The 24937-nt window shown below is 40.3% G+C and overlaps 1 protein-coding gene across 1 annotated transcript; it reads right to left on the bottom strand.

The window, feature by feature from the left end:
* Positions 1–3551: 3551 nt before the first annotated feature.
* HABP4 (hyaluronan binding protein 4) lies at positions 3552–24477 on the bottom strand. The gene is made up of 8 exons (XM_042454304.1): positions 24066–24477; positions 16209–16356; positions 14723–14881; positions 14367–14438; positions 13079–13162; positions 9131–9299; positions 5360–5539; positions 3552–3873 (listed from the first exon to the last, which is right to left on the bottom strand). Exons 1-8 carry the CDS (start codon positions 24334–24336, stop codon positions 3817–3819), a joined length of 1140 nt encoding a protein of 379 aa, XP_042310238.1. The 5' UTR covers positions 24337–24477; the 3' UTR covers positions 3552–3816.
* Positions 24478–24937: the final 460 nt, after the last annotated feature.

Below are 24937 nucleotides of genomic sequence, written 5' to 3'. Positions count from 1 at the left end.
ATCTTTTCACCCATTCACTTTTAATTCTTGGAGTGGCAACAGGAATCGCACTGTAGTGAAATTGGAAAGCATACCTAGAGCTGCTAAAATTCCCATTTGTGACTTGTAAAGAGAAATCATTGCAAAACCATAATGCTTTTTTCTCACCACTAATTCAAGCAGCACTGTTCACAGTTGTATCTGTTGCCTTGTTCATCCTTGTAGTAGTATGGTACTGTTCAACTGTAATAGCACTTAATGGCTTGGCTGCCTTTGTAATTTTTTTCTCCTATCAAAGAGAGATGGTGTTGTAGCCTGAAGGTGCTACAAACAAGTAACTATCTGTGAGCTCTGAACTAGATCTTGGGCTTTGGCCATATTGCCTGGTAATACTATCATGGAGAAAATCCCTGCATGTTTTAAAGAAGCGCTGGATAGTCTTGCTGAACCTCACCACCACCCATCTTTGATGCTGAATTACAATCATGATGTAATTGAATGTTGATGAGGTTCTATGGAACTCTGGATTTCCCAATTTTTATTGCTAATGAACTACCTCTACCCCTTGTTTCCATGCTAGAGTATGTAGAAGGCGAAGATACTTACTAAATGTGGGCATCACATAAGCATTTGCATGTACTGAGAAACTGAGCCAGAGTTTAGATAACAAACATCACTGCATGATTCTATATTTAGATTTCTTGCAGGACTCAGTTTGAATGGAGTAGATGCCCATGGGATAATAGCTATATTCCCCCTCTGCCCCCAGACTGCCTATTGGATTTTAACTCATTTTCTATATACATTTGTTTAACAGCCTTTCAGAAAAATGCTATCAACCCAAAGAAATATTACCTAAACTTCAAATTAGCTTCTTAAAACAGCACTGGCCTCATTTTCAAAGTTGTTGTTCACAAATAATGTCTTCACAGTAGTTTTAAAACATGCCTGGATTTTCAGCAATTGATACCCTTTTAAATGTTGTACAATTTGCTTTTGGCTGCTTAAGTTCATCTACTGAATAATATTCCAATAGAAATTGGCTACTAGTCATCTTTAGGTTCTAAAAAAAAGGGAAACCTTTGACTTAATCATTGTGCTGCATGAGGCTAAATTTTCAGTGCCTACTGTGAAAAAAATGATGTTTGTACACAAGTTCTATTTTGATATTTGCTTAAGTAATGTAAATATAAGTAACATCAAACTTATCTTACTACTGTAGCAGAAGTATTGCCACCGCCAGTTGAAGGGGAGGGGGTCACATTTATACAGTTACTAAATTCACATACATTGGCTTTGTATAATTAAAAAAACCTTTAAAGGGGGGCATTGGAGACTGGCATTATTCAAGTAAATTAGGTAAAATTCAAAACGTTCGTACCAGAAGCCAAAGCCTCACACGTTATTAGAATAGTTTTTAAGGACAACCTGCTCTTTAAAAAAATCCCATTGCTTTTGAACAGTCAAACTAGGTGTATTACATAATGCCAGCTGTCCCATTTGAACTTGAATCCCAACATTTCAAGTTCAAGAATCTAACCCTGCATTACCCAGCCACAACTTCAAGTTAGAATGCCAAATGGGCTAACGTTCAGACTTTAGCACACTTGGGATGGTCATAGAAAAATGGAGGTATCTCCAAACTAGTTAACAAAAACTTAACGAAAAGATCACACACACACACACACACCCCAAATTTACTTAGATTTCTCTTTAAGATGATAAAGGGTAATTCTACTCAACAGCAAAGCTGCTCTGTGAAACCATTCTCCCCACCCGCCCCCCAGTGCCCAGTGTTCACTTTGTCTGACTACTGTATATATTCATTTATAGGTCTAGAAATTTTAGTCAAAAAATTGCCCCCAAAACCTGAGGACTTACCCACGAGTCGATTAAGCACTGTACTTTAACTCTTATTAAAAAATGAACCATCCTGAGTGAAAGGCAAAAATGTAATCTGTCCTGGAATCCACTGACCCCTCTCCTCTATTCTCTCATCCATACAGCCTTTATTTTGAGGCACAAACTTACGGCTACTAGAATTTTGTAAGTTCTTTAGCATTGTTTTCCTTTGCTTCATACCTTAGATCCTTCGTTACATGCCCCTAGATTTTATCCTCGACCTATCCACGCGTCATATCAAAAAATACCCTCAACTTATAGTCAAGTACATACAGTAGATGTCATAGAACACCTTATTTTTGAGTAAGCAGATAATCACTGTATGATCTTGCTAGTTTGATGCTTGAATCTGAAGAGCAATCTGGGTCTTAGAAAATACTATCATGCACCAATACAGAAATTTCAAAACTCCTTTGAACTACATGGAGAAAACCTACCACAAACTTAAAATCCTAATTGTAGGCAAATCTGGTTCTTGATGTTTTTATCAGAATGAATTCTGATGGTTTTTTGGCTAAATAATTACAGAAGCTGTGTCTCAAAATACATGAAAGCTCAATAAGTAAGCTCAAAAATATTGCTGGTTTCTAAGCCTTGACATTTCTTTACAGGCATGCAGTTCTTTCTTGTTCTATAATTTGCACACTATGTACTAAAGAAAGTATTTCAAATATGAGCTAGTTGGTTAGCACAGCTACATTCAACTTTTCAAACTTTCAATTATCAGTGAAGTTGTTCCCAACATTCATCTATTTTAGTACTGACAGTTATACTGTTAAAAGACTGGAGGGAAAAGCTTTTTCAGGGTTGCTGCTTTTAAGTCCCAATATTGTTGTTCTGTAGTTTTGTATCTACTGCTTTGTAAACTCTTGTACAGATCATCTGTTCAAAGTATATGTGTAATCAATACTGTCTACTTTTTAAAAAAAATTGTAATATTAAAAAATAGGAAATTTTATTTTGCTGAACATATTTTAAAGGTAAACTTGATACTATAGTTTGTATTTCTCATTATGATTTGATTATAAATATTAACTTGTAAAAATGTATACAAATAAAATGTATCATTTGTTCAAGGCACTCCCACAAGAGTCTGTGTAGAAAAACAATGGCCCTGCTAATATATTTAAGGTGGAAATCATTCTGGTAAAGCTGCTACAGAAACATTTATCTGAAGTTGTACTCATGAAGTTCTTGTGCAGTTTTTCACAAGAGCTAGCAAAACGATTTGTTGACTATAATTCGTTCATGAGGGGGAAGTCTTGACTGAAACACTTCAGCCAATACCAAACGGAAGCAGCTAGAGAAATATATTGTGGCTAACACAATGGCAAAGGCAATCCATGAAAGTTAAAAATGATACCCCCAGGAGATTCCCTAGATTTCAAATAGCAAAGCAGTTTCCCACACTTGAATGCCCTACTATTTGCAACCTCCAGTTTTAACCAGCAATAATAATAATAATAATAATAAAGTGAAAATAGCACCTTAGAGCCCAAAATGGACATGTTTTGTATTGCATTTTATTTGCCAACTCCCTAAAATTGTGCAAGTTACTGAGTATGGCAAAAGCACATTCCAAGAAAAAAGCTATGGGTTCTGGCTATAAAGCCCCAGAATAGATAATATTTTATATCTTACAACTGTAATACCATTGACAAAGAGTCATCTTTCTGTACATCTTTGACACCATCATCTCGAACTTTTATTTGAAATCCCTCATGTATGGTACCATAAGCCTTCACACAGCTAATCCAAAAACAAGTGGTGCTGGACCTTGCCTCCTAGCCCACAGGATATGTCTAGGCTCTTAACACAATAGAAGTGCAAAATTCACACACAAAAGTCATTTCTCTCTGTAAAGTTCGATCATTTCCCATAGCAATGCTGAGTTGGTATCTTCATGGCTAATTTTGAAGGTGTCATTCTATACTCTCAAGCTAAAGCAGGAAAATCCTCAGGGTCATCAGGATTTGGAACAGTGATGTTCATCTGTGAGCAAGGAGAATATATATCAGATTTATTTTTTAAAAAAATATTATTTGCAAGGCTTGTGCACCTTCTTATGGAGATACACATAAATATAGATTTGTTCATCTCTACATCTACTCTGGAACCAAACCCGAGCCTGTTAAACCAAGCCTGTTAGCTACAATTCCATCACAAATGTTGCCACCCCACCACCACATCCAATCCAATTTTCCCCCCACTAAAAATGCACCTCGCCCCCTTCTATGAGCCATGGGGAACAATTTCACTATTTTTTTTTCAGGAAGAGAGCATTTTGTCAAATCAAAAGTAATTAGAAAAGGGCACATTAGGCCTTATGTTAATGGGGGAGGTGGGGCAGCCATAGTGAGACCTCATGGTCTGCATGCAGCCTGTGCGCTGCCTACATCTGCTCTTGCCACAAGAGGAAAGCATATGTGACTCCTCTGGCTGTAAATGAGCTGCAGTTCCTATTATCCTCACCACAGATGAGCAGGTGGTGTATCCTAACAGCTGCGGGGATGCAGGTTGGCCATCTCAGCTCTATCACGAAACTCCCATTTTAGCAATGGAAAGGCAATGCTAGACACAGGATTTCCTAGCTGTGCATGTTCTGATCACCAAGGAAGAGGTTTTAACAATTTATGAGATCTGCAAAATCTGCAAACCTTCTGATTTGAGTAAAGTACACCAAAGCCTCTGAAGCTCATGTAGGTATTCTTAGCCTAAGTCATTTTGAACAAGTTGTGAGACTGAAATTCAAAAACTATAGCTTTACCTCTTGAATCAAAGGCATGATACCCTTAAGGGGCTGCATTTGTCCATTCTAAATTCAGGCTTCTTGTAACTGTTATTCCACCAGTGCATGCATTGTCACTCCCCTAAACAGAACTCTCTACAACTGAGGGGACACACACCCTGAACTACAATCTACCTGTTTAGATATTTATTCATGCTTCTCCTTACCTGTTCTCATCAATTCTTTCTGTCCCTACATGGTTTTCAGCCTGGAGTTAACTAAATGCCTTAGAATATTAAAGAATTCCAGGTCAAATAGTGAATGAAGACTAGGACAGTTGAAATAAATGTTATCTCTTGTTGTTCCTCTTTTCTTGTCCTTCACCAACTTAAAAAAGCAACAGTAGCTCTATATACATTGCTGACTATTCAAAGTACCCTCATTCTGTACTCACTGGAATGTAGGGCTTGCAGGTAGCTCAAGTGGTGCCTTCCATGAAATGTTACTGTGTAAATTTTTTCTGTTTCCAGGATAGTCTATTACTTACATATATATACATACTACCCTCAGTCTGTATGTAATGGCCAGTGAACCAAGCTGTTTGAACCATTCTTCCATTTAACCATCAGAGAATCAGGCTTTTTAAAAGTTTGAGAAATCTGAAATTCCATCAATACCATTCTGTTTTGAGCAGCTGATGTTTTAACTATATAAGGACAGGCACCAAGAGTATATGTGGCACAGAATTACCATCACTTCCGGCCTGGGTCCAGAATCCTCAACTCTACGGACGCGCCCACGACCTCCTCGTGCTCCTCTAGCTCCACGTCCAGGACGAGGGAGATTTCCAAAATTAATGTCCAGCTGAGAAGTGATATCGTTTGCTGATTTTCGGAAAAAGTGAGAATCATCCTCAAAATCTTCCTTCACCTAGAACAGAAATTATTTACAGTTAGCTTGAAAAATGAAATGCACCGATATAGGATGGGTGACATCTGGCTGAACAAGACTACTTGTGAAAGGGATCTGGGAGTCCAAGTAGACCATAAGATGAACATGAGTCAACAGTGTGATGCGGCAGCTAACAAGGCCAATTTGATTTTAGGCTGCATCAATAGAAGTAATAGTGCCACTCTATTCTGCTCTGGTCAGGGGCCCACCAGAAATATTGTGTCCAGTTCTGGGCACCACAATTTAAAAAGGATGTTGAGAAAATGGAGCGTGTCCCAAAGGAAGGTGACTAAAATGGTTAAGGGTCTGGAAACCATGTCCTATGAGGAACAACTCAGGGAGCTGGGGATGTTTAGCCTGGAGAAGAGAAGGTTAAGGGGTGATATGATAGCCCTGTTTAAATACTTGAAAGGATGTCATATTGAGGAGGGAGCAAGCTTGTTTTCTGCTGCTCCAGAGACTAGGACCCAGAGCAATGGATGCAAGCTACATGAAAAGAGATTCCACCTCATTAGGAGGAACTTCCTGACAGTAAGGGCTGTTCAACAGTGGAACACACTCCCTCAGAGAGTGGTGGAGTCTCCTTCCTTGGAGATTTTCAAACAGAGGCTGGATGGCCATCTGTCGGGGATGCTTTGATTGAGAGTTCCTGCATGGCAGGGGTTGGACTGGATGGCCCTTATGGTCTCTTCCAACTCTATGATTTTATGAATTTTAAAAAATGCCAAAAGGAACACGGGGCTTCCTAGAAGGTGGAAACAGAACATGAAAGGAAACAGTTACAGCCAAAGGTAGTTATGCTTCAACCCACCTTTCAGCCCAATAGGTCTACAAGCTGATATACATAAATAAGCAATTTCTGAAATCAAAGCAGCCCACTAGATGTAAGAAAGCAGAAGTCTACAGCCTAAATGCTACTGCTGAAGAGACTTATCCCATCTCCACTCATCGTACTACAGATGGCAAAAAAAAAAAAAAAAAAAAAAGGAACCTGGAAGGAAAGGCATGTTTTAATTTTTTTTTAACTTTTAAGTGTTGTGTTTCAGGCTGTTTGATAATAAAGAGAAAGTGTATTCTGATGGGTATTAAAACTGTCATCTTACCACATATATATAACAAGTCTTCTCCACTAATGATATCCAATGATCTGGACCATAACTCATCAGCCCCAGCCCAAATGGGCACTGGTGAATGATGATGCAACTTGGGAGTCTAAAACATCATGAGAGACCCATTCTGGGAAGGTGGTGTTAGAGCAAGCCCCTCTACAGTTGAAAAGGTTAAGAGAAAACCTACCTAATACTCCTGAAATGTTTACACACTTCAACAAACTTAACTGTATGGCTCTGTCATCCAATCCTCACGACTATAATGGTGAAAAGGACATTTTTCTTCCCATGTACAAATATAATTCAAAAGCTGTCATGATGCCATTTTATTTACCAATCTAAGCATCATGTTTATTTTATTAAATAAATATATTTCTTCAAGAGTTGTTGAATAAAAACATATTCAAGAATACTCTTCTTGTGGAGTTCAAAGTGATGTACTAAGCAATTACAAACACAATCTATAAACCTGTATAAAAACAAACTAAGAATTGGCATTAGTATGTACAATTCCCCAATTGCACAACAACAGAAGTAGGCTCTTTGATGTAAAAATGTTTTCATTTGGTAGCAGAAACAATCTGGAATGGTAGACAGATCTCCCTTCCCAAATGCAGAGGAAACTATGCTCCGTATCCTACCCAAAGGGAAGGATCTTTACTAAGGAAACAGCTAGAATCTGGCCCAGAAACCTGACCCTCTCTTTAGAGCTTGCCATAGCCCCCACCACCACCTTCCGTGCAAGGCAAATAAAATGGTGGAAAATTCCTGTGTTAACCCTGATTGATGACTGGAGGTAAAACAGGGGTTTCCTCCTGCATTACTCCCCTTCCCAATGAACAGGACTAGCATAGTGGGGAGGAATTTATTAACTGTGTACAGTGGAACAAATTCTGGGGCTCCTTTTGCACAAAGGAAGCTGTTTGGTGGAGACAGCAAGAGACCTGCAGGAGGGTTGAAACCCCATTCCCCTGACACTATCCAGCCAACAAGATGGGTCCTGGAAGACAAGCCAGACCTGTGACCAAAGTATCTTCCCATGTCTGCCCTACCTGTACTCACCTCACTGAATTGGGAGGAAGGGGAGCAACAGAGGCATATCCAATAAGGTTAAGGATGAAAACTAACGTGTCCTGATTAGGCTTGCTCATAGTTAACACAGTAGTCAATATCACACTTCCAGTCATGTCTATCAGCAAAGTTGTGGGCATTCAGGCTATAATGGTTACCAAAAGTGCAGTGCAGGCATAAATTATGGACCAATGCTTCAGAAAACCCCAGATTAAATATATGCAATGAAGATGATGTGACTACTACATATATCTACCTATTCATTTTGAAAAAATGAACCAGAGAGCTCTTCACACACGCAGTGAACAACCGGGAAGGGGGGAGGGGGGAAGTAAGACCAAAGCTACTGTTTGACCTTCCAGTGCATTCATCTGAAGAGCCACACAGAACCCAATGCTAATCTAACTCAATGGCCGGTATCCAACACGAGGTGGTCCATTGAGGAAAACATTTCCGTCAGTGGAATCTGTAAAATTATTATTATAGAATTATCTGTAGAATTATTATTATAGAATTATGGAGCCCTGGTGGCGCAGTGGTTAAATGCCTGTACTGCAGCCATTCACTCAAAACCACAAGGTTGCGAGTTCAAGACCAGCAAAAGGGCCCAAGCTCGACTCAGGCTTGCATCCTTCCGAGGTCGCTAAAATGAGTACCCAGACTGTTGGGGGCAAATTAGCTTACTTGCTAATTAGCTTACTTGCTGTTCACTGCTATGATCTTTGGAATAGCGGTATATAAATAAAACAAATTATTATTATTAGTATTAAATATCTGTATCAATCAGAATGCAGCATAGGCATTGCAATATGAGCTTGTGATAGAAAGCAGGAGAATATACTCCAGATGCTCTTGTAAGATAAACAAAGGAAAACTTGAATCTTGGAATAGGAAAGGAGAGAGACAAAAGAAGATCCCCTGCATACGTATAGCTGCATGTATTTTTACAGCTCTATCTACACGTTCAGCTGAATGATGCTAAAGTGTATCATTCTGCTGTAACCAGCCCACCCTCTTGTTATTTTTAGGAAAAACTGAAAGAAAGAAGTTTGATAAAATGAAGAATCTGGAAATATGAGACTATAATCTTGAGGCACATAAAATGCAGCAAATTCTTCCGCTGGTATTGAATACCCAGCACCAAATAAAAAGAAACAACAAAAAAAATGCTTCTGTTTGGTTGTCAAATGAGAAAGAGAAAATAATCCTATGCTGCTGAAATTCTTTTTCCTTTTTAAGCACTCAAACTGTTGGCTGAGGTGAGCTAAAGTTCTAGAAGTGCTTCTCAATCTATTCAGAATATTCTTAAAATAAGTTTCATTATTAAAAAGCCAGAAATTTAAACACAGGTTTGAAAGAAGAACCCTCTAAATTCTATGTGAATGCTTACATCATCTCTATATTTTGACTTGTGAATTACCACTGCTTTGGAAGGAACAGTGGTTTCAGGCTTCCGGATGTTGAATTCAGGCTTTGGACGGTTTTGTTCCTGGAGATTTTTCCATTCATCCAACGTCATCTCTTGAACTACTTCTTCCACTGGCTCTCCTTCAGCAATTCTAAGGGTTTATAGTTGTAAAGTAAAAACCATTAGGCTGTGAAATGCCAGGAAGTAAAAGGCAGGGAGCAATTTCATCGAAGGTAGCTACTTGGATTTGTACAAAGCACTAAAAGTGGTTTTGTCCTTTTTCTAAATGATGGTGGTAAGGGTTTTGCACAAGTGGAACCTGCACAAAATATTACCAGTGCAGAATGTTCCTGCTTGGTGTTCCAACCAGCCAGCCATGCCCTCTCAAAAAAAAATCCATTTCATCCTCATTACTTCCAACCCATTATATTCAATATGCCATGGCCATGGAAAATGCTCGGTCCTGTCAGACTTTTTTTTATGGGAGTGAGTTGCCATGCTGGTCCCTCTCTTTATTTCTCCCATGCCTACTAATAATAAATGTGATACTAAAAGGTAAAACAAGCGTTCTGCACATTATCAATTATGTTTAGATATTTATGGACATGTTAGTTGCAAAACTCACTTTTAATTACTGTGATAGTAGCAGTAAAATCAGACCATTGAAGCCAATCTTTATGGTCTACACTGTTCATATATGCAAGTTACACTTCAGTTTTGTTATCAACTTCCTACGCATTGACTTGGAATACAGTATCATTTAAATACTTGTTTTCAGGATTTGATTTTACCAGTTCTGGTCATATATACTACTTTCCCTGCTGTTTCAGTACGCTCAAACTTGTGGTCCTTAAAATGTGCCTTTCATTATGACACTAAATAACAGGCTTCTGCTCCCTAGCCCCTCCAAATGTTTTGGACAAACACTCCCAACATCCCTGATCGCTGGTAACAATGCTGGCTGGGACTGGTAAGAATTGTAATCTGTAACAACTGAAGGGATTCAGTTTGGTGAAGGCTGCCCTGACTCCACAACACATCCTGCAGCGTAACTCAGATAAATATGAAATGTGTTCTTCCCAACACTACAATTGCAGCACATTTTCTGCTACAGAATCACTAGTTTCTGTACAATCAAACCTACTGTCCAGTTTTGTCCTAGCAAGTCCAGCAGGAAAGCTCAAAACCAACCTTATTACATTCTGTGCATTAGTAGTATACAAAATGAAGAAATATGTTTTGAGACATGTGTCTGTCTGCCTTGAAAATAAGTCCAAAATTGTTACTAATCCACAAACATGCTAGCTGCCACAAATCTGGGTTTTACTGAATGCACACAATTAGCCTAATACGTCCAAAAGGTGTATACATATTTCTGAAAGATATATTCAGGAAGCTGACAAGAGTCTTGAGATGAAAGAGAATACATACATTTTATGACTGTGGCAATAATTCCATCACCAAGTACATTATGCAACTAGCAAACTGGGAGATCAATGTTGTCAGAATTGTCAAAGGCAATTCTAAACATGCAAACAACGCTATGCCCCAACTCTGCCCCCATGCCGGCCTTTCATGCCAGTCTGTAAAAGCCCTAAGTATTTAGACTATTTCAAAATGGCAAAAGCAAATAAAAAGCTAAAATAATAACACCAGAAGTTTTGCTAACAAAAAGGAAAAGGGAGTTTCCTACTAGGATTCTCACTGTTCTTTTTCTTAAGAACTCTTTTAAACCTATATTATGTCTGGCATTTTGCTTGGGATTTACGTCTTTATAGATACCTCATGTGTGGTCAAAACTAAATTGAATCGTTTCCCAACATCCATATTCACCTGGGGGGGCATGACATTATAGTATATGGGCACCTGTTCCCAACGGTAATGAGGGGAGTGACTGATGTGCCATGGCCACTGATGTGCATCCAGGCACTGGGTAGGAAGTGCTAAAGCACAACAGGAGTACATACTGTGTATCAGATGTGTCCACTGCATAGTGGATCACTCTTGCCAGTGCCCAGATGCACATGGTTACAATTTGCTAACATGGTTCTGTTGCATTTCTGCAACATAGCTACAGATCGATAAAAGCTATGAAATGGAGACTGTGATGTAGGGTCATGGCCTATGCAATTAAGTTAAGTGCCAAATTCATAAATGGTCATGATGTAAGAAAGATGGGACATAAATGTACTTAAATAAATAAATAAATGGCTAGAGATGGGGAAATTAAGGCAATAGAAAACAATGAATTTGCACAGTAGAATGATGGTGGGGCTGGTAAAGATTAAAGCACACCTATGGGCAGCAGGAAGAAATACCTTAAGAGAAAATCTGAAGATTCTCCTCATGAATTATACTTCCCAAGAAACTGGGGATAATTCAAAAAGGATTTGATATGATCACCAACTTTAGCATTAAGGCTCTTACATGTTTTGATTATCAGGTGTTATTGGAGAAAAATATATTTGGGTATTTAACAATGTTTTGAGCATTTAGGCCAAAATTATCTTTTTCTACACGAGCTCTGAACAGACAGGTCAGAGTAGCATGGGTCAAGCCTGTGATATCCTGGTCCAGGTCCCAAGCCAGACTGGTGTCTGGGCTGGGGGAAGGATGAGCAGGTCTTTACATGCCTGTCTGCCCCCACACCACTGACCTGCTACCACTGCGCATCCCCTACCTTACTCTGTCATGGCCGCTAGTTGCAAAGACCCCTGTCTTCCCATCTGAGATGCAAATGGATCGCTTGGCTGCAACCAAAAGTATGTTTAATACTTTCCTCTGTCACAGTTTGAAATGCTTCTTCAAAATATGCTACTGAAAACCTGATCAGATAGGGCTGATTAAGCTTAGTCTGTCCTGTATAAATAGCCAAAGCACAGCAAAGTTCAGATGAAGAAAGATGATAGCAAGCAGAAGCACTTTCGTTTCAAGCCATTTATTGATTGTATTTATACCCATGAGCAACCTACAAGATATGAAAATGTATTCTGTCTACCGGAAGCAGTCATATGTTGTGTGCCTAAAGGTTTTGTGAGTACACAGTATGAGAAAAGCTTTAAAATAAGCAAATTGGACTTTAGATTTCAACTGCTAAGGAAATATATGCAAGTCTAAAAACCAGAAGCTAAATAAGGAGTTATGCCCAGTAACTACTACCAATGTTGTCAAGCCTCTGATGAAGTTTCTTTCAGCAAGTTTCTTTGAAGGGTCAGCCAAGGGAAAACTGAAGTGTGATTTGTTACATTCTAGCTTCGTACATTACATGTCATGAACTCTTATCAGCTCCTGCAGCAATATCCAGATCACTGAGTGAGTGTAGAGTCCCAGCACAAAGAGAGGTCCCAGCTAATCTCTTTTTGCCCAACACAACTATGTAATTTGTAGTGCTCACAAAAGAATAAACAGCATGCAACAGCCATTAGGATTCTGTGTGAGGAATTATCAGAACACTCCTAAAGCTCCTGCATAGCCCCTACTATTTCATATATGGATAAAGGCTTTTTAAAAAAAGCATGTTTAAGCCGAAAGCTCTGGCACAGTCGTACAAGCAAGCATGTCCAACTTGTGACCCACAAAGTCAAATGCCTAACTATAAAGCATTTTTATTGTCTGCCCAGGATTGAAAAAATGAGGTTGTTCTTTGCAAGATGCTTAGCAGCATACATCAAATATTGAGCAGGGTTGGTACCTTAAAGTTCACTAACTGTGAAAACTACAGTTTGATACCTTACCAGTTCAAGTATCTCCTTGGGATCAGAGTGCTAGCCCAAGAGTGAAATCCCTGACAGCAGTGAAATCATGGTACACTAGGGTTAATTCCATTTTCCTGTTTTAAGATAGTTAAAGGCACCCATATCCAACCTAGGCAGGTTTTCTAAAAGCGACTTAAGGAACAAAACCAGCAAACTGTTAAAAACAAACACATACTTGGTTGGAGCATCTCCTTCAGGTGGTGCTGGGTTCTCTTCCATCTCTGCAGACTCTTCCATAGGAGCTGTCTGTTCCAGCTCACTGTAAAACATTAATATTCCCAGTAAAGACATTGAAATCCAAAGACCATAACATGCAGCTTAAGCTGTATGGGCTGCCAACAATAACCACCATAATTAGTGTGCTGCTCAAAGGATTAGTCTCCACAACTCGCACGCTGCATTTATATATGGAATGACAGAAACACACAGTTACAAAATAACTAATGCCTTGAAATCTTGTTAATGAAAATCCAAAAGTACTTTTTCCACTCAGCCCCTTGGGCTCTTTTCTCTAGCACAAAGCCTGCAGCATGTAAATAAAAGCATTAAGATATTCTCACTGGTACCAATTTATTAAGTTTCTTTGACTAGCAGAGCTAATAAAATTTTTGCTTAAACATCAGCTTCCCCAGTCACACAAATCCTTAAATGCCATAGTCCTAGAGAATCATACATGATAGGCATGAGCTCTACCACTAATCAATGTTCCATCTTCACAAGGGATCTTTCATTAAACAAGAAATGATTTTTTTGCAGAAATCCTACATAAGAGACAAAAGTGCTTACAAAATCCAGTTTCTCCCTCAACATTTTCAATTTTAAATCAAGATTCAGGCAGAAATGAAGAACATAATTTGTGCGGGATCTCCATGGAAGAACTTTTCTGTATGGGTTACTGACACACGTCCAGTCTATAGGATTTCTCTGGTCTGTGATGCAAACCTCAAGCTTAGAAATAAGGGGGATGCAAACACTGTGATGGGGTGGGCCCTTTCATGTTGAATGCCACATTTTAGTGGTAAATGGGGTTACTTCATTTCCCCCTTCATGCTCTTTCCCCTCATTTAGCTTCCATGTTGGACACATAGATGTAGGCATCCCTTCCTCTCCTCATCTCAGCATGAAAATACAGTGGTTTTACAGGGTGATGTCGTGGTTTGAGTGTTGGACTAGGTCACTAGAAGAACAAGATTCAAATCTCCGCTTGGAAACCTACTGGGTGACCTTGGGCATGTCATACTCTCAGCTCTCAGAGGAAGGCAAGGCAATCCCCCCTCTGAACAATTTTTGCCAAATTATGGTTTAAGATTGCCAAATCTGTGATAGGTTTGTCTCATGGTTGCTGTAAGTCAAAAATGACCTGAAGGCATACAAAAACAGGTTCACAGCTGAGCAAGGTGCTGGGCTGAGGAGAGGCCAGACAGTAGATTATAAGCCAGGACCCCCACTGAAACATACCATACCTCATATCATCCTTAACTGATCCCCAGTTGCGAGGTCCACTTCCACCCCGTTTCTCATCACCTCGGACACCTCTAGAGTCAGAAACAGTAATTCTTTTAGTTTTATTCTTTATGGAACTTAAAATAGTACATTTAAAGACAACTATACAAAACTAAGTTACAGAGATGTGTTAAATTTTGCACCACCACTGTCTGTGAAAAAAAAGTTACCATATTTGTTAAGAAATATTTGCGTGCTATTTATTTATTTTATTTGTGGTATTTATACCCCGCTCTTCAGCCCTAAAGGCTAGCAGAGTAATGTACTATATATTAAGATACTTATAAGATACAAAGAATACATACAGAGCACTTACGTTTTATCGCTTCCACTCTGTCGGTCAAATTCCCTTTTCCCTCTCTGATCAAAGCCATTGAAAGTTCTATTCATTCCACCTCTTCCTCTTCCTCGCATTCCACCTCTTCCGCCCCCACGACCTCTCATTGGCCTTTCCCGATCAAATCGGTCCATTGGCCTAAACAAGAATATGTTTTAGTTTCTTTTAGCTTATCAGCGCAACCTCACTCTGATGTAGTAGTAATGCCAACATTATACACAACATTTTAACCTCTTGCTTTTATACTTTCTCCTGAAAATGTACAAATGCCAAATCCAAATAATAATTGCATTGCTTCATTGCAGAGAGTAATACTTGAGCATTATTCTGCTGCCCCTGTCGCCAGCAATGAAAGTGATTCTGAGGCTTCCCTCTAAAGGACACAATTGAAGTGTATTTTAAAGCTTCTATAAATGGCAGCCCAGTATTTCAGCAAAGAGACTGTACATTCCACTCCCTGTGTGTTCAACAAATTAATTCCAGCTTCGAATAATGAGTTTGAACATATATAAAGGTCATAAACCTTTTGGTGCATTACTTCAAAGCAGGTAGTAGCAGCAGGAAGAAAAATAACCATTGAAACAGCAATCATGGAGGAAGTAAGGCATTTGAAAAACAGGACATCTTAGAGCCAAATGATTTCATCTTCCTTTCCATGTCGCTGTTGCATGGCCTTGCAGAAAGGCAGAATACTCCAGGTTTCCAGCCATTATCTATGATTAGTTCAAGTTCCAAACACCTCAGACCTAGAAGCAACCAAGAAACTGTTATATCTGGACATCATAAAGCAAGGCCAAAGCTGGACAAATGGTGGTCCACAGCATAATTTCAAAAGCCCCCTTCAACCAATCTAGCAAGCATGATAGTTTCTCTCCTGGCAGCACACTGGAAAGAGAAAGAAGGTGGCAGAAAAAAATTGAGAAAGGACAGGACCCACCCTGCTGACATACAGCCTCCAATTGTTCCCAACAGAACATGGATCTTGACAGAAAACAAGATTACCTGCCCATGTTAGATTACCAACATCTCACTTCAACTGTCCAAGTGTTTTGATTTTGAACACACTGCTTTGTGATTTTATTTTCATATATTATCAACTACATTTCTATAAACCAGGGACATGTTAATATGAAGGAAATCTTCAACTTGTATAAATCTTCCATTTAAGAAATGATTCTCAATCTTTGGTTCCTCAGATGTTTTGGACAAACTCCTATAAGCCCCAGCCAACATGGGCAATGACCCAAAACATGTGGAGGACCAAAGGTTAAAAATCACTATTTTAAGCCCAAAGCAAGTTCAATGCATGAAAAGAACAAGAGTCAAATAGGGATTTCTAACCAAGCACAGAACTGAAGAACTAATTATCTATCTCCTGGAAAGGTCTAACAAACTACCTAAATAACTGGCAGCTGGTACAATAAACTTGAAAGTGTCCTTGCACATGTTTGGGAGCAGCACTTACCTCTCAAGTGTTAACTCTGCTTGTCTTTCAGGCTCATGAGGACGGAATTCCCTGAAAGGTCTCCATTCAGCTTTATCCTGCTTCACCTCTGTACCTCTGCTTTCATTCCATCCCTGCTGTTCTCCTCTTTTTGGAGCTCGTTTCTGGACTGTGGAATGCCAAAAGAACTTTCTCAGTTTACTGAATTTTTTTTTAAGTTTGATCACACCAATCCATTTAAACAACTATACGCTGCTGTGTCCTTCTGCTCATAACAGATTCAAATGCACCAGAGCAAATGGTTAATTTAAGATAATGTTTTAAAAAGTGAGATTTTAACCTGTTTTTATATTATGTTTTATGTAAGTGTATTGTTGATTGTATATTGTTTTGTAATTTGATGAAATGCTATAAACCGCTTTGATCTTTTTTGGAAAAGCGGTATAGAAATAATTATTATTATTATTATCATCATCATCATTATATCAACTGCTGTTTTAAACAATGACTGCTTGCTTGTTTTAGGTTATCTGTTTTAACATATAACGTATTAATATTTTGTTTCCTGTCCAATTGTTTTAATTTCTTACTTTCTATCTTTGCTCTGCATTGGGTTTCTTCATGCCTTATTTAAGAGCTAGATGTGTTCCTATGATTATTTTGTAAGCTGTTCTGAAGACTTCTGATTGAAAAACAGGTTATAAATAGTAAGTAAAACTCGTATACAGTAAGAACTAACCAACAGCAATTTGATCACCACAAGACAAACATATTTCAAGATAGGTTTTAACTTTAATTGTAAAACTGGCAAGCAAAGTAAAATGCAATATATTTCGCTAGTCTTTACAAGTCCAACACAAACACCTCAACTACTAAGTCCAGCTGTGAAGCACTTCACTACGTTTTCATAAAAAACAAAAACAAAATATGCAGACTAAAAATAAAAAATGCAGTTGCTGGGGATCAACAGTAGAAAATCATAAAACATAAAATTCTTATGGATACCTGAAACTATTCTAATATTTTGTTGGGGGGAGGGAAGAACCTCACAGAAATTTACGTATGGCAACATTTTAATAAACTCTGACAAGGTTGTACAGGAGGTTACAGTGAAGACGCACCAACTCAGACTTGCAGAACAGCAATCAGAAAGGAAACAAAAGTAATACAGGTAGTTTCACTGGGCAATCTGAGATGAAATGCAATACGTCTGAGTTTGGCATTACAGTATTATCACTCAAACTAGTTCTCCTTGTTGAGACAGCTTCCTAGTTTCTTCTTCGCTCTGATAGCCTTTAGGGCTGAAGGGCAGGGTATAAATACCTTAATTAATTAATTAATTGTAAGGAAATTAGAATCACTGCAAAATAAACCAAACTCTTTTGGTGCATTTAACAAGCAAAAGATTATTCTACAATCAAACAGATTTACTTAGATAACAATTATTTGTGTAATTTAAAAGTTGTTTGTATGTTGTGAAGCTCATGTATACAGGTAAACACACAGTAAAATAATTACCTGTCACGTCTACTGCTAAGCAAGCTCTCCTCTCACCAACAACCAAGCTCTGGAGTATTTCTCAGAATGGTTTATTGAAGAAAAGGAGACATAGAATAACAGGCACCAATGACTTTGGGATATTGTCAGCTCTGAAGGAAAATGAGTAACACACATCTTTATACAGTCTTTTGGGGGACCCACCCCCACAGTCCAACCATATCTATCACTGGTCAGTTCAATTCAGAGGTTCTCACCAAGGCAACTTTCTCACCACCACGTTGTTTGTACTATAAATCCCAAACATTGCATTCTTTCACACAGGCTGTTTTCCCTTTTCTCACCCCTCCAAGACAGGATAGCCTCCAGATGGCTAGAAATATAAACATGTCTCTCTTCTCACAGGGATAGCACCCCACCTGGCTTTCTCACAAATAATCCCCCCCTTTCCCAGGTTTTCACCCTGTTCTGGGTTGACTGTCAGATTGGCTTAGCACACACAATAATCCTTTTTACAAACTCTCTAAAACAATCTAACATTGATCTGCTAATGAACATTATCATAACATATATCCTCAATCCCTCTCATATCATGGAGCTAACCCTTTGTCATAGATACTAATCAACTTTACTTTATATAAACAGGAATCCATTTCTTCTATCATTTAAAAGTCAGTTAATCCACCAGTCTACTCTAACAACATTTCACCACTGGCTGTAATAATCTACCAAAGCAAATAATATCTTTAACACAATTAATTCCCAAGCAGTATTATTCCTAGTTGCAAATCATTCCTAGTTGCAAATACATGTAGCTGAGCCATTGTATTTTTTCCAATCTTTCCAAATATTTAGATGCTATCACAATTTGACAAAAACAGAACTATACAAAGCTGGCAAGTCCCTGGGAGATTTGCCCATGGAAATAATGGGCAGAAAGTCAAGCACTCAACTGTGAAAACAGGAGCATTCTTGCCTAGCAGCTACCAAAAAGCTTACATGCTTTCTGTTGATGTGATGGAAGAACCTAACCCTAATTCACTTATAACAGAGGTAAAAAAACATGCCATATAATCTACCAAAAATCAATGCACTCTGATTTTAACAAATGATTCTTTGAAAATCTGCTTCACTATCTCACAACTGTGCATAAATTACTCAAGAGTATGACTTTGAGATCAAGACTGAGGGCAGTCTGCTGGTGGCAACCTGATTAAAACTCAATGGGGCATGTCTTTTTTGTAGAAAATGTCCAAAATTCAGTACGTATATTAAAAGTACTAGGCTAGGTGGGCCAATAGTGTAATTCGATGTGAGGCATATATGCAGCCAGTAATAAAACTTGCATATATTCTTCCCTCAACTGTATCACAAAAATGCACAATTGCATTGGTAGAACTCTTAAAAGGATACCTAATATAACACTATCCCTAACACAGTGGCAAAAATGATTGCGGCAGTATGATTAGTGCATCCTTGGGTTTGTATTTGCCACCCAGTTCTTGTTTTTTTTTTATGTTTGAGGCATGGCTAAAATAAAGCAGTATTTTTCACCTAAAAATAGTAACTCCAGGCATGCAGTTATATTGTTCTCTAAATGCAAGCAGCAAATAGCCTCTTTCCTAATACGTCTCATATTAGGAGAATCCCTGAATATAGAAAGTAGACATTACAAAGGGCCCCTGGTATCTGCTGGAGTTTGGTCCCAGGACACCTGTGGATACCAAAATCCATGGATGTGCAAGTTCCATTATATACAATGGCACAGTAGTGTCCATAAAAACAGAAGACCACAGATACAGACAATGCCACTGAAACATCTAGCCATAATATAAAGGGAGGAACTACAACGTCAACTGCACTGCAGCTACTGTCAATTTCATTTCTTTGAAGACAAGTTGCCAAAATGCTAGGTGTGTCTGTGGACAAAGCAAGTCATGCAACTTTCCTAAGAGTGAAAGCAACAGGAAACACCCTCCGAAGAGTGAAATACCATTTCACACATTTTGTCCACAGCAAAGTATGGTGCATATAATATTATTTTTATATGTGTGTGTGTGTGTGTCTTAGCCTTTCTATTCAAAGTACAACACATGCACTCTCTACTTAAAGCAGAAACATGAGAATTGTTTTCACAGCAGTGCACAGCCCCCATCAGGAGGTGTCTTATTTCAAACAGAATTCTGTTTTATTTTTGTATACAGATTGTATGTGGATCTGGGGATGGGAAAATCCCATTATATACAATGGCATAGTGAAATGATGTCCCTTATTAAAAATGGCAAAAATCAAGGTTTACTTTCTGGAATTTATATTTTTAAAAATATTTTCAAGCTGTGGATGCTTGAATCCATGGATAAAAAAAATCCATGGATACAGAGGGCTGACTGTATGCCATCCTGCAATTTCATGATATAGAATATTTTAATTAATAAATAATCTTAAAATGCCAGGTCAGGCGTAATATTTCTCTATTTGCATAAAGAATGTGATGAACCTAGCTATCAATGCCACCAACAAAAGAAAGACAGTGCATTCCACAGACATCCAACATCTCTACATGAATGTATCTGCAGAGACAACCAGTGCATATCACCTGGAGACTTTGGACAGCTCTTACAAAGAGAGCATCTGTTAAACTAAAGTGCCTGCGTGCATTAAAAAAAAAGCTCTGAACAGATAACTAGCATGAATATACATTGGAGATTATCAGATAGGGAAAAGGATGTCCTTGTCCTGTCCTAGTCTGGTTGCGGGAAGGACTTTCACACGACATTGCGCTGATCTGGACATTTTCCCGTCTGTGAAGCACTAGTGACCAAAATGGCATGAAAGTCTTTTTATATGATGTTACGCTGATTCTATCATTATTCCATCAGTGAGATGGAATTGTCCCATCATTACCCTTCATTCTGTAATAACGGAAGAACCCGTTAATACAATTCCACTTTGCTGGCGGGATAATGACAAGATTAGCATGACATGTATGAATGTCTTTTGCTCGATCATGCTCACAGACAGAGAGAACGATCCACTTTGCTCCTGTCTGATAATTCTCACTGTGTATCCTATCAGATACAATACATAGCTTTGTAACAACTATCCCAAGGCACGAATGGACTTCTATCATAACCTCCTTTGCATTTTAATAATCTGTTTAACTGTCCTCCTTCATTCCATTCACAAATGCATTATGTGTTGCCAGCTGAAGCGTACCTGCCTCTACCACAGCCCCATACATAATATTGCAGAAAGACTTCAGGAGGCCTCTTGTTCACTCTAAAAAAAAACCTCAAAAAGCCCTCTTTCAGTTTTGCTTTTAAAAAATCTAGTTTAGATGTGCCATGACCCCAAGCCAGACAAAAGCCCCAACGGCAATTACGTACATGCCAGCTGGCTTCTATCCAGCTTGGGGGTGTGGCATTTAGACACTACATGCCACGGAGCTGGCGAAAATCCAGACGCAAAGGGGCGGCGTTTTCCTGCCCCAAATAGGAGCAGATCTTTTCGACTCCTATTTGGGGCAAAAGCTAGCTGGATTGGGGCCACGTGTCTGTTTGCTGAGGCCCCAATCCAGCCTAAATGGGGCGGCTCAAAGCCACCCCATCGGGGCCGTCTGTTTTGCCCCTTAGATTAGCTCCCTTTTCTTGCTTCTAATAGGCCTCCCCTTTTGAATTCTGAACTAGTCACTTGGATGATGACTGAAAATGAATCTGGAACAATTAAAATGTTGAAAATGCCTAATTGTGAATTGTTCCTAGGAAGCCCCTCTGCTTCAAATTTCAACTTCAACTTAGGCACTGCAACTTTGACAACAACCAAAAGTACTATGTCAAATGTCAAAGCTGAGGTATAGTTCCTGTTTCTTAGGTAGGCCTATTTGAATCCCATTACTGGGAGAAAGGCAGCATATAAATGAATAAAATAACAAGTAGGTGTGTATTTTTCTTTGCTCCAGCTCCCAGAACAAGCGGTGGCCAGAACTGCCCTGTTACTATTACTTTCTGTCATCCCACCCATTCATCTTATTTTTAAGGAACGAGTCTCTGTTTTGTGAACAGACACAACCCTGTCAGAGAAAAAGTGCTATTCAACATGTTTACCAATGACTTGGATGAAGAAATAAAGCATGCTAATTAAATTTGCAATGATCCCAAACTGGGAGGAGTTGCTAATTCCCCAGCATTAAAATTCAAAATGACTTTGACAGATTAGAGGGCTGGGCTAAAGCTAACAAGATGAATTTCAACAGGGAGAAATGTAAGGTCCTACACCTATGCAGAAAAAATAAACTGCAGAGATAGGGAACTCTACGATTCCCAAGTATCTGTCTGATGCTCCTATCAGGGAACTCAGAACACCATTTATTCAGAATGATGCTATTCATGCGCTGGGTGGTGGAAGGGATAAGATAACCGGCTGCACAAAGCCACCCTACTCTGAGGAGCAATGTATTATGGGTGCAGCAAACTAATGCAGGATTCGCTTGACAAACCATCTCCTTTTGGGGGCGTGCAGGTTGAAAACCAGTATTTCCATCCTAACACACTCCAGATGCATTGTACTACAACTCACTACATCTTCAGACACCGCAGGAATGGCTACCAGGCAAAGGCCAGCATTGGTGTGCAACACATGTGGTGAGTACGAGGCCCTTTCACACTAGGCAATTATAGCCCTATGATTCCACTTAACTGTCACAGCTCCACTGGATTGAATCCTGGGATTTCCAGATCAAGAAGGCGCTGAACTACAGGAAAAGAGATTCCACCTAAACATTAGGAAGATCTTCCTGGTGGTAAGAGCTGTCTGATAGTGGAATGTGCTGCCTTGAATTGTGGCGGGATCTCCTTCTTTGGAGGTTTTTAAGAAGACGGTCATCTGTTGTGTGTGTGTGCTTTGATTGTGTATTCCCGCATGGCAGGTGGCACTAGATAGCCCTTGGAGTCTTAACCAACTCTACGATTCTAAGTGTCTCAACAAAGTACAAAGCTCTGGAAGGCACAGGACACAGCTATAGCACTTAAAGTGGAATCGTAGTGGCATAACAGTGTAAGCCCCAGGTCAGAGAAGGCTCCCTCCACTTCAGACCAAAGTAAACTCTCCCCCAGCAGCCCTTTGAGAGCCCTGGGTTCTGAAAACATATCCAGGGGAAGTGCAGTGTGACGGTTTGAGCGTTGGACTATGACTCCGGAGACCAGGGTTCAAATCTCAGCACAGCCATGAAACCTACTGGGTGACCCAGGGCAAGAGATGCTCTCAGCCTCAAAGGATAGCAATGGCAAAATTCCTCTGAAGAATAGTTCTTGTGAGTTTTTTGGGCTATGCGGCCATGTTCTAGCAGAGTTTCTTTCTGACGTTTTGCCAGCATCTCTGGCTGGCATCTTCAAGCAACAAAAAACCTCTCTTGGCAAAGTGCAGCATCCAAAATCCACAAAACGATGCGTTTATTGGACCAACCAAAATGCATAAAATACATAAACATCTAGACAAAATGCATCTTATTTTTCCCTCCTGTGTGATTTTTTTTTAAAAATACCTCTGCCTCACAATGAAGCCAGTGGGGCTTTGAAAGCTTGCCTCATGTAATTTGTGCATTCTGGTTGTCCCCATAAAGGTATCACAATTTTGTGGCTTTCAGGCCCTGAAGCACGCTGGGGTGACCACAAGTCCTAACTACAAAAGAGGACAACTGGGCACTGTAAAATGTAGGATCTTCAAAAAAACATGTGGGATGTGACCAAACAAAAACATAAATTCCTGCTTTAGTCCTGCTCAAAATGGAGGACATGACCAAATAAAAGCTGAAAACCCTCATAGGAACATTAAATGCGTGCTTCTGAAGCCTTGCTCTACATGAGGGAAGAGAAGGCTTTGAAATGTAGGGCGTGTCCTGGAAAAGGAGGACTCCAGGCCCCCAAGGAGACTGGGAGGCGGCCAAGGCCTCCTTCCTTCCAGGGCGAGTCTGGACTGGAAGAGGCGGCGCCCAGGAAGCAGGAGGAGGAGGACGCCACAATAGGCCGCCGCCGCCTCGCCCAGGAGGACCACGAGGCAGGCCCTCAACACACCGCAGCAATGATCCAGTTTGAGACCGCTTTAGCTGCCCTGCCTCAGGGCTAGGGAACCCTGGGAACTGGAGTTTTGACGGACACACCGCCATTTTGAGAAGAGCTCTGAAAAGGGACACGGCTCTGGACCCGGTTTGGCACCGATTTGAACGCAGAGCATGGCTCCGTCCTGTGGAATTCTGGGAAGTGCAGCCGAATGGCGCCGCGACAAACTACACTTCCCAGAATTCCACAGCACGGAGCCATGCTCTGGGTTAAAAGCGGTGCCAAACCGGGTTAAGCACCCAATGCGGCCGCAATGCCTTCTTCGTACCGGGCGCAGGGGGGCTCTCCGGCTGCAGGAGCTTCCTCTCCTTCTGGGATTCCCTCTTGGCAGCAGAGGAAGCGGCGGCTCCTCCGGGGCCGGGCCTCCCCGCCGCCTCCTCCGCCGCCTTCTTGGCGTGCTGCTTCCTGCGCTCCGCCTCGCGGAGGATGTCGAAGGGGTCTGACTCGTCGTCCAGGAGCTGGTGGAAGCGGTTGGCGACGGCGCAGCCGAAGGTCTCCTGCAGGGCCGCGGTGGGGCTGGCCAGGGCGCCCTTCATCATCGCCCCGGAGGAGGAGGAGGAGGGAGAGGTAGAAGAAGAAGGGGCACCGTCGCCCTCTTTCCTGCCTTCCTCCCTTCTTCCCTTCCTTCCTTACCGCCCGGTCTCCCGCTCCCGAATGCGACAGAAAGGAAGCGGCCGGCCTCAGCGCGGAACAAGTAACCACGCCATGCTCTCAGGCCCGCCCCCTTCCGACTGCCTTGTCCAATCAGCGCTGAGGGACTGCCCCGCCGGCCAATCCGCGCGCTCGCTTCTTCGGCGCCATACCCAATAATGCACCCCAGAGGCAACGGCCAATCAGCGCGCTCAGTTCTCACTCTGCCGACCAATGAAAACGCGGGATTCCCACTCCCGCACACCGCTTGCAGTTTCCCACGCCGTTGGCCGGTGACGTAGGACGTCTGTGGCGTCACGTGGTTACCTTCAGAACTAGCAATTTAAGGCACTATATATATATATATATAGGCAGTATATAAGAAATATATATGTATATATATATACACACACACACACACACACACGGAGAGAGAGAATATATATATATATAGATAGATAGATAGATAGATAGATAGATAGAAAAAGAATGTGTGTGTGTATATACATA

Source organism: Sceloporus undulatus, chromosome 2 (assembly GCF_019175285.1).
Source record: "Sceloporus undulatus isolate JIND9_A2432 ecotype Alabama chromosome 2, SceUnd_v1.1, whole genome shotgun sequence".
In the NCBI taxonomy this organism is placed as follows: Eukaryota; Metazoa; Chordata; class Lepidosauria; order Squamata; family Phrynosomatidae; genus Sceloporus; species Sceloporus undulatus.
The sequence above is the reverse complement of the archived record's forward strand: the minus strand, read 5'-3'. Positions and strand labels throughout refer to the sequence as shown.